The 10,745-nt window shown below is 45.0% G+C and overlaps 1 protein-coding gene across 1 annotated transcript in view; it reads left to right on the forward strand.

Annotated features, from left to right (window-relative positions):
* Positions 1–10,364, forward strand: part of Slc5a1 (solute carrier family 5 member 1) — a 76,576-nt gene extending 66,212 nt beyond the window's left edge. Inside the window, exons 11-15 of the mRNA XM_021162101.2 lie at positions 1,946–2,096; positions 3,945–4,113; positions 7,128–7,343; positions 8,116–8,224; positions 9,783–10,364. Of these exons, the coding sequence (XP_021017760.1) occupies positions 1,946–2,096; positions 3,945–4,113; positions 7,128–7,343; positions 8,116–8,224; positions 9,783–10,006 (869 nt within the window). The 3' untranslated portion in view covers positions 10,007–10,364. The remainder of the gene's footprint in view (positions 1–1,945; positions 2,097–3,944; positions 4,114–7,127; positions 7,344–8,115; positions 8,225–9,782) is intronic.
* The last annotated feature ends 381 nt before the right edge of the window (positions 10,365–10,745 follow it).

Here is a 10,745-nt window from a genome sequence, read left to right on the forward strand (position 1 = left end):
CTACCTACCTACCTACCTACCTATCTATCTATCTATCTATCTATCTATCTATCTATCTATCTATCTATCTATCTATGTTTTCTTTTCTTTTGAGGCAGAGTCTTATGTAGCTTAGGCTGGCCTTTAATTGAATTGATATTAATCTTCTCCGAGCTTCCCTTGTGCTTGGATTACTGGTGCACCGCCATGGCTAGCTTTCTCTTTGAACTTTGTCACCACAAACTTTATGAACAACCTTGGGCGAAGAAAGCATTTGTATTCAAATCATATAAGAGCAGGGGTAATATTTAACTCCTCCACTGAACTTGGCTGCTTATTAATGAAGGTTCCAGTGAGCAAAAGTCACACTGGTATTTACAGGAATGGATCTATCACTTCTACAAATTGGCCCTCTACACCTCTGCTTTCCTGAGACCCTAGTGCATGGTGCTATAGCAGAACAGTGAACAACAAAAAAGACGTGTGCAAAACTACAAAATGCTGTGTGAGCAGGAGCTGTTTCTGGCCTCTTTGGCTGTCACCTGGCTCCTGTAACTACTGAATCCCCAGTGCCTTTCTCGTGCTAGACCACACAGCCATTTCCCATCCCTCCCCTTACATCACTCAATAGCACTGAATGTCTTTCTTGAGCTTTCGCTTCGGGTTCATACTATTATCTTCTCCTATTTCTCTTTCCCGTCTTCTTAGGCTGCCTCTCCTGCTCCCACTTTCAGATTCAACTTCTTCTCAGCCACCGAGTGTCCCCCACTCACCCACACCACGTCTGTCCATTTTGTCTACTAATTACCTTGTCCTTATCTTCCAGTTTACTTTCGCCTTTCTTACCTTACTCAGTCTGATGGGGTACCACAATTTGGGGGGCCTAGGCTGCTATGTAATTAGAGTTAACAAACATTTGTTGAGTATATAAGTGAATGAAGGTTTAATAAGAGTAGAAAAATGAGAGGAAATGAAACTGTTTGTCCCTACGCTGCTCAAACTACCAATGACAAAGCTGATGTGGCAGAGTTTAAACAGGCCTTGCTGCAGGCCATGCAGTCTGTGTCGCAGACCTGCTTCACCAGGTGATTTCTTAGAGTGGCTTACAGGCTGTGGTCCAGCCAGTCCAACCACTACTGTCTTCCAACAGAAAGCCAAGAATCTATTAGTTGTTCAGTCCATGAGGCTGGATGTCTCAGCTGGTCTTTAGTAGATGTTGGAATCCCTAAGCAGTAGGCTCTAATGCCAGTGAAGGAATGAAACTGCCATCAAGAGCGAGGGCAAATAGGCAAAGAGCAAGAACTTGTTCTTCCATGTCCTTTATGTCACCAGGAGGTGTGGCCCAGAATAGAGGTGGATCTTCCCACCTCAAAAGATCCAGATCAAAGGTGGGTCTTGCCACTTCAAATGATTTATAATTAAGAAAAACCCCTGATGGGTGTACTCAGCCCCTTGGATATTAGTTAAGTCCTGATATAGTCAAGGTGATAACTAGGAACAGGCATGACATGCTGCATGCCAAACCCTTGAACAGGCATCACATGCTGCATGCTGCACCCTTGCCAGGTGAGATTTGCTCTATGATCCCACTCACAGCTGCCCTCTCAATCTCTGTTCAATCTCGTTTAGACATCCTTGCGCTAGATCATGAAACCTTTTGGTGAGTGTCCTTATGAACGTCCTGTTGGATGGAAACACCTGCCATTGCCACAACCCCACACTCAGCACCACCATTATTACCGTTTAATTGAAATGTATCTAATGTATTCCTTGTCTCTCAATCATTGTCTGCAGAGGTCTTAGCATTTACAGCTACAGCCCACTTCTTAAAACATCTCTTCCTTCTTGAGCGATAAATTTGAGGACGCAGCATGGTTTCTAAAAGCAAACAAACGTTGGGTACCGGTGCACGAGCAGCAGGGAGTTGGGATGATGGGTATGCCACTCAAAGACTCTTCTCTCCCAGGACTGCGAGGCCTGATGCTGTCTGTCATGATGGCTTCCCTCATGAGCTCCTTGACCTCCATCTTCAACAGCGCCAGTACTCTCTTCACCATGGACATCTACACCAAGATCCGGAAGAAGGCATCTGAGAAGGAGCTCATGATTGCAGGAAGGTAAATGCGACCCCTGCATGCCAACCTGTAGCATGGAAGCTTAAGCAACCATGAAAGTTCTACCCACCGCAGGTCTCATGTTAGGCAAGATTAGCAGATACTTGGCATGACTCGAGTTATCTCTATGGCCAGTTATATTTACCTGTCGCTGGCTTTTTCATTTCTGTGGTACTGAGAGATTGAACTCAGAGCACTGAACGTTCTGGGCAAGCACTACACCACAGAGTTAGAGCCCCAGCCCCGACATTTCAGTTCACATAGAAAACAAACACTGGAAGAGACGAAAGAAGTCAACTTCTTTATCTCAGGCTACTGATGAGTATCAACAGAATGCGGTTGTCTGTGCCTTAACTAAGGACGACTGAGCAGAGCCAGGCCGCCATCTGCAGCTGCTCCTCACGTCCTTACCTCTTCTAACTGCTCTTTTTTTGTGGCCCAAGTGTCCCTAATGTCTCGACCCTTTGAAGCAACATTTTTGTTTCAAAAATGAAGTGAAGAAATGGAGTAATTTGTGGAGGATGTTCACAAATGACTGAAGTTTCATTTGTGAACATCCTCCATAAATTACAAAGCACCAGCTATATGCACATATATTTTGACAAACGGTGCTGGGATTGAACTTGGCACTTTGCAGATACGAGGCAGTTGTCCTACCACTGAGCTGCATCCCTACTCTGTATTTTTTCTTTTTTTGAGAAAATAAGGACCCCCTCCTTTTGGGGGGTATCTGACCAGCACAGAATCTACTACTTTGCACCCTACTGAGCAGCGCTGAGACCTTGATTGGCCTGAGACCTTTATTTTTAACAAGGCTTCTACTGGAAAGGAAACCAGTATGCTGACCTTTACAGTCCTAGTATGCATCCCATAACTACTGGCTTTGGGTTTGCTCAGCACTGAACAACCTCACAGTGACCCAGGACAATTGTGTGGTCTGTAAGAGCAATCAAGGACTCAGATATAGAGGAGGCAAGCACGCTATAGGGTAGTATGGGAAGAGGGAGATCTTAGATCCCAGAGGGAGATTTATGTGCAAACAGCACTCTATTGCCTTAAATACACACGGGGTACAGGAACTTGAGTCTTCTTTGTCATTACATCAAGTACACAAGTAATACGATCTTGTAAGAGAGTCTCCCACAGTTTTACAACATGAAGTAAAATTCAGGAAGACGAGAGCTAGAAATACCATTGGTTACTTCCTAACTAGCCCTGTTTCTGCAGAATCTCCCCTTGGCTAATGTTTTTAACTTTGTTAAAACTTTGTAAGAAAGAAGGAAAGGGAGATGGTGTTTAAAAAAATGTATCATCTTCAATTTGTGAGTTTTTCTCTTATTAATGTTTATCCTGATCATTTATTCTCAGTTTTCAGCTGGAGAGGTGGAGACCTGGACGGAGATAAAGTAACATGTTATATAGCATGGAGAACCAAGAAGAAGAATTTGAATCCATGGTTTCCTTGCTCCAGAGTCTATAACCTTGTACCTAGACTTTGATTCCTCTCAAAGTGGGATTTTCCTATGTTAGATCACTGGGCCCAGCTAACTGTTGAAAGTCAAGTATATTTCTGTTATTCATAGACACAGATAACTTTTAGATAAGGATAGTTAGGAAGAAGGAAGCCTCAAGAATGAATCTGCTTATTTTGCTTCACTGTGTTGATATGATATATATATATATAGTCATATGATATGATATATATATACATATATATAGTCATATAACACACATACATGTTTGTGCCATCTGCGTATAGATGTATATATACATAGATATTTACATATTATTGATATGTATATATTTATTCATGCAGAGCACTGATATTCTGATCTGGTGCTTTGATTTCAGGTTGTTCATCCTTGTGCTGATTGGCATCAGCATCGCCTGGGTACCCATTGTACAGTCTGCTCAAAGTGGGCAGCTCTTTGATTACATCCAGTCTATCACCAGTTACCTGGGGCCGCCCATTGCAGCTGTCTTCCTGCTTGCCATTTTCTGCAAGAGAGTCAATGAACAAGTAGGTGTCGTTCTAGCAGCTCCAGAAAAGCCAGTTTGCTTCGGAAGTTGTTTGTGGGGATTTGCATATTCTCTATGAAAAGGATTCTGTGTCTCAGAGAGTTCCAACAGAAATGGACAGGTTTAGGTGGGTACGCCTCAAGGAGTCATGAGACTCCCTGAGAGGGGAACTCTCAGGAGTTAGTATCAGATCTGCTCTCTCTCTCTCTCTCTCTCTCTCTCTCTCTCTCTCTCTCTCTCTCTGACTCCCAGTTCTTGCTATAAGGTCCCAAACTAATAGTGTATGTTTCCCATCCAATCATTTTTTTCCTGTTTAGGTACTTTAGGTAGTTTTATTTTCTTCCACTTGGTCTCTGAAATGCTTGCATTTACGTTGCCTTCCAGGAGACTAATTTTAAGGGCCTTCTTTACTAAAGGAGAAATAAATAGAACGGAGGTGTCTCCTACGGGGAGGGGGCGCATATAGTCTATGATAAGAGAGCTTCTCTTTCCTTGCTCTGTGACAGTATAGGTTGTATAGTGCATGAGTGTATAAGTTAAGAACAAGGATCACACAACACTCTGCACATTCATATGGCTCCTGCCTAGCACGGATTCACTGGTGCACAGTGAAGTTGTCCATACATTGCACATATAAGGGTTTTCCTCATTGTAAATTCTCTGATGAATGAGTATGTGTGAGCTACAAGTGAAGGTTCCCATGGTCATCATATGCATAGGGAGGCGTCAGCTCTCAAGTCTCTGGTAATGGGGGAGAGCTGACTGGAGGGTTTTCCACTCTCACTGAGTAATGAGCAGCTTTCTCTGCTGCATGGATTTTTGGTGCAAAATAAGGCTTTCCACGTTCTTCACACACACCTGCCTTCTTATACCATGGCGCCACTGTTTCTACCCATGCAATCTCTGTGACTCTGACTTGACTCTGAGGCTCCCACCAGGAAGTCTTGTTTGTAGCAACTCCTGGGTAAGCAACTCCAGAGGGTGTTCTAGTACAAGCCACCTATAGTGTGAACTTGTCTTTCTAGTCAGAATTCCTCAGGGCCCCAGAAAGGACAAAGCCCTAGTGCTCAGGCAGTTCATCAGTGACACTGTGTAAGACAGATGACAAATGAGCCATAACACGAGGGACAAAGGGTAGGTAGGTAGGGATGGATGCAAAAAGGGCCACTGGAACCAACAGGGAAGGTTCCTCCAAGGAGGAAAGGGGTTAAAGTTAGAGGAGAAAGACAGAGGGAGCAACCTCGGCCAGTGTGGACATGGAAGGGGAACGAGAAGGACTTGTAAGGGGTTTCACCTGTCTTGAGAGGGCATTTATGTGTGTGAAGCATAGAAGGCACAGCTGGAGAAGCAGGGCAGGAGTAGGTTAGAGATAGCACCTCTGCAATCCAGGTTGGTGACTCTGAGTCCCCAGGAGGCTGACATCAAGTTTAAAGTTCAATAGAAGTGACGTCTAGGAATGGATGTGCTGTCAGCACCCACCTACACAGGAAGGGTTGGGCAAGGGTGGCTGCTGCCCATGTGCCATGCTAATTGTCTGACATGATACACATGATAGCATGGTTTTGATTTCTTCCAGAAACAGATGAATAATCTATCAAGGAAATACTTTGTTAGAGTTTTGAGGCACACAGTTTTGAGGTACCCAAATCAGTACATGTGCATCTCTTCCTCCCTTATGGAGATAGTCCAGACTTTCTGATGACACACAACTGATGCATAGATAGATTCATAGACCCAGAGAAATCAGAACTACAACTCAAGTTGATTTTTTTTTTTACAGATTAGTAAATTCTAAGTAAATATAGTTTAGTGGAGATTGCTGGAAAGCTGGTTCATTGGAGAATTCTAAAATACAATTCAAATAGTGTGTTCAAAAGCCTTACTTATTCTTGCAGTAGACCACAAGGACACTCACTCAGCACTTCCAAATACTAATGGTAAAAATTGGCATAGAGTTCCATGATTCTCATTAGAAGAGATTACACTTTTCCTGCTTCAAGCAGGGTAATTGTCTAGAATGTGTACACAGAACTGAGGGTAGCAGGTAGGCAGGCATAAGCCCAACATCTTAAAATACACAAGTCAGCATTTCACAAAGTGAGTTCAGAAGTTGGAAATGGCTCCAGTGGAATGAAGACCGGTGGACAGAGGGGACTTTGGTGGTCTAGCATGTGCTCCGAGTCTAAGACTGAAGAGTATGGGTAGATCTGGCTACATGGAAAGGTTGGATATGGTGTTGGAGAGGCCTGTGGATTGGAAGCAAGAAGGCGGAGTCCTGGCAGAAGCCTACAAATAGGTTTCAGTAAAGATATGGTGGCCAGACTAGGCTGTGGCCATGGATATGGGGCCAGGAGTAGACCTGGCAGGTTGAGGAGAGTTTAAATGGGGAGTCAAGGAGACTCATTAATCTAGACTCTGGATAAGGATGTTGTTTGTCTGTCTGGGTGCAGAGGTTGGCTGTCTGTGGTCAGATAGGGTGGGTTCTGGTGGGAGCCTAGAGGTTGGTTTGGATACAGGCAGAGTTAGCCAGATTAGGCAAGGGCACTGGAGGTGGGGGCTCAGGCTAGATCAGGTAGGCTGGGGAGAAGGCATGAATGAGTTTTAGAGACTCACTGGGCTAGACCCTGGAGAAGGATGTGGGAGATCTCACAGGGTAGATAGGTGGGACATGACACAGAAGGGACCCGAGAGTGCTGGCAGGCAGGGCAGGTTGTTGTGGAATCATAGGGGTAGGTTGTAGTCCTGGCAGATGTGGCCAGATGAAATCCCATTATACTTTGAATTCTTGTTTTATGATCCAGGATACCATGTTGCTGGAACAACTAAGACAGTCTCATAGAATGTGCTACTTAACAGTTCTGGCCTGAATCTGAATTTCAGTGTTCTGGCCCCTGGTGGCCTGGAAGAGCCTTTTCTGCTCTGTTTCTTCATTTCTGCCTTCTGTTACTTAGGGATATGGGGATGCCAGTTGCTTTCTGGTTTCAGCCCCATCAACCCAGGCTTTTCTTTTCCCAGGGAGCCTTCTGGGGACTGATCCTGGGCTTCCTGATTGGAATCTCCCGTATGATCACTGAGTTTGCCTATGGAACTGGGAGCTGCATGGAGCCAAGCAACTGCCCCAAGATCATCTGTGGGGTCCACTATCTGTACTTTGCCATCATCCTCTTCGCCATCAGCGTCATCACCATCTTGATCATCTCCTTCCTCACCAAGCCCATTCCAGACGTGCATGTGAGTATCCACTTGAGAGCGTTCCCACCCTTGTTCCACAGCCCCTTGCTGCAGCACCCACATGAGCATCCCATACTTGACACAGCTAAGATAGTTCCAGCTTATCGTTGGTTTCATGCAGAAGGATGCAGGATGAAAGACATGGAATGCTTGCTCTGCTAGCACTGTCTGGTACAAGTCCTTACAGCCCAGACTTCAGATGAGGGGCTGTTCTGCAGACTCTGCTCCCGAGTGACAGCTACAAGTGAAGTGGAAAATGATGCTCCCTTCTCCAAATACCCTTTGGTAGTCCAGAGTCCTTCAGTGTGTTCTGGGGTCTCATGATCACCTTCAGCATTTTCTCATGCATGATAACAGACCCAGCCTTACACAGGCCACAGCTGCACTGGGTTATGAGCACAATGATGCGTCATGTCTAGGAGACATTACCCACAGCATTCCTCCCCAGCACTCTCTTACATTCCTTTTGTCTTCTCTTCTATGACACTCCCTGAGCCTTGGAGGTGATGATCCAGATGCCTTGTTTAGGGATGAGTCGAGATGGTCTCTTATCCTCTCGCTGTATATTATGATATCTAATATATACAGGCTGCATGTGTATTTGTATTTATGTTCCAACCACATTTAGAAACGATGTGTGAACAGGACAGATATCCATCTTTTCTTGGTGTGGAGAGGCCATATTCTTTTCCTTTCTTGATGCATACTTTTTGTTTCCATTGAGTCTTAACCTAAGACGCTACTTACGAGTAATACTCTGCTCTCTCCGCAGCTGTACCGTCTGTGCTGGAGTCTACGCAACAGCAAGGAAGAGCGCATCGACCTGGATGCAGGAGAGGAGGAGGACATCCCAGAGGACTCCAAGGACACAATTGAAATAGGTGAGTTCCTAAGCCGTTTGCTGAAGTCTTGGGAGGATGCTCCCTCGAGGCTCATGTCCAGTCCCAGGGCCTGCGGGAGGAGCAGAGTAACAGGTGCGCAAGTGCCTTTGAGGACTTCACATGGGTGAAGATGGGAGACTTCAACCTCTCAGCTGCCTTGCTTCTCACGTTTGGCAGAACTCAGTGAGTCAGTGAACGAAGGATTTGTTCTTGATTTGGAGCACAAGCAGGGGTCAGGGAGTTAGGCTTCGCTGATATATCCTGTGAACTAAGACAAAGGTATGTTCATTTCTGGTGACACTGGGGGTATGGAAGAAGTAGGTTGCGGATCATACATCTTTCCCACTTTTGATCTCTCTGGATTGGAAATTGAAAAACGTCCGATTTCTTTGGATGCTTAAGATGATGCTTTGCATGCACAGACTTATTCTTTATGATTTTTTTCAGTTCTGGGGATCAAGCTTTACTTAGGTTTAGCATATTGCAAGGGAAGCACTCTGTCTTCGAGCTACCCTACTTTAGCCCAAGGCTTGCCCTTTAAATTAAGTCTGCTTCAACCTTCATGCTGCACCGCTCTGTGTGGAGCGGTGCACACTGCACAGTGAATACACATGTGTGGTGTACAGAAGAGGCGTGGGAACCCGAGTCTGGGTGCTTTACCTGGTGCTGAAATGGAAGGCCATCCTTCAGGACAGCACTAGATGAAACAGAACAACTTATGAGTCTGGCATAACATTTCTAGCTGTGGACCCACTAGGTGTCTGAACTCACTATGTGCCTAGAGACTACTTAACTTCATCACCTTACTTTAGAGTTCTGATGCATATATGCACTTGATCACTAAAGCTCTGTTTTTAAAAGTGTGTGAGCTAGGAGTGGTGGCACACTCCCACAATCCCAGCAGCTGGGATGCCAGACCTGATACATATTTAGGCTCTAAAACACTATACTATGACTTATAAAAACCAGGAATTAACAGGCATCCACTTTAGGTGTCATGCCCAGTTGGACAGTTTGATTTAGCAGTGTGAGCAAGCACCAGCATGCATTAAGACCAACAAGTACTGATCATTGTTACTCTGCTCTAGGGACTGTTCAGAGTACCCTTTACCCTCCACATGGGTCTGTGGTGAAATTTTAGAAGAGGCAAGTACAGCCAGTTCTCTTCTGAGTCAGGCAAGCCTTGTTGCCATCCAGTGGTATAGCAAACTGGTACAGGTTCTGTATTTCAGAGGTAGACCTACCATTTCTTCCTAAGCCAGTTGTCCATCTCAGTGTTAGCACCTCTCTCTCATCGTCTGTCATCTTGTCTGACTAGTCTAAATCCAAAACACATTTTTGTTGGTCCTGGGAGAGATGACCACGAGGATGAAGAATCCAGTTCTGCACTGCCTGGCACATAAATTCATTTGAGCACTGTATTCAACTCCATGCCGAGAATGAGAGGGCTGGGGCACCGTTAGAGAACGGAAAGGCTTTGTGGAACTCCAGCTTCCCTGGAAATGCTTTCCCGTGCCTCTAGCCTTTGCCTCTAACGAGCCCGTATGTCTTTCTGCAGACACAGAAGCCCCCCAGAAGGAGAAAGGATGCTTCAGGAGAGCATATGACCTGTTCTGTGGGCTGGACCAGGATAAAGGACCAAAGATGACTAAGGAGGAGGAGGAAGCCATGAAGATGAAGATGACAGACACTTCCGAGAAGCCTTTGTGGAGGACAGTGGTGAACATCAACGGTATTATCCTGCTGGCGGTGGCTGTCTTCTGCCACGCCTATTTTGCCTGAGCCCTGCCTTCTGGTGTAGACTCGGCAACTCTAGCATTGTTCTCCCCCTTTTGACCCACTCTGTATTGGCAAGGGGAAGATGTCCACTTGTAAATTTCACGCATTCGGATAAAAGGTGTATAAGTGTGATTATAGGCTTGCTGGAGGAAAGTGATTACATTGCTGTGAACTTATGCATTTGAAGCCAGTGTGCCACACTCATCTACCATGCCAGAGCTTTAGAAGTGAAGTTGACTCAGATATAGGAAAAGTCATGCCAAGACACAGAAGGCCTGTGTTGTCGATGTCATTCTGTCTCAGGTACATCCAGCTTGTAATTATTGTTTATAATCCTTAAATACTATTTTTAAAAATTGTAGTCTGGTTCCTGTCATTTTTCTACCTAACCCCTCACCTCTTCCTCCTCTTCCTCCTCTTATTTTTTTCTAAAAGAAATTACCCTGCCATTGCATTTCTCCCTCTAGATTTTTGTTACTTAAAAAAAAAAAATCAATTTGACAAGTAGAAGAATGCCCGGAAGTTGAGGATAGGAACCTTGTCCTGTGAATTTGTTCTTTAAAGTGCCAGTATCAAGGAGACAGTATTTACTTGAATAGGGTTGGGGCTCGCACCAATCAGGGGTACAGCCAACCTTGAGTATTGAGAACTTTTTGGTCTTTAAAAAATGCCCATTGTGTGTCTCCTGGATTGTTACTCATCTTGGGGGTCACTGCACCTGAAGTGTCTTAGCCACTCAGGA

Source organism: Mus caroli, chromosome 5 (assembly GCF_900094665.2).
Source record: "Mus caroli chromosome 5, CAROLI_EIJ_v1.1, whole genome shotgun sequence".
Classification (NCBI taxonomy): Eukaryota; Metazoa; Chordata; class Mammalia; order Rodentia; family Muridae; genus Mus; species Mus caroli.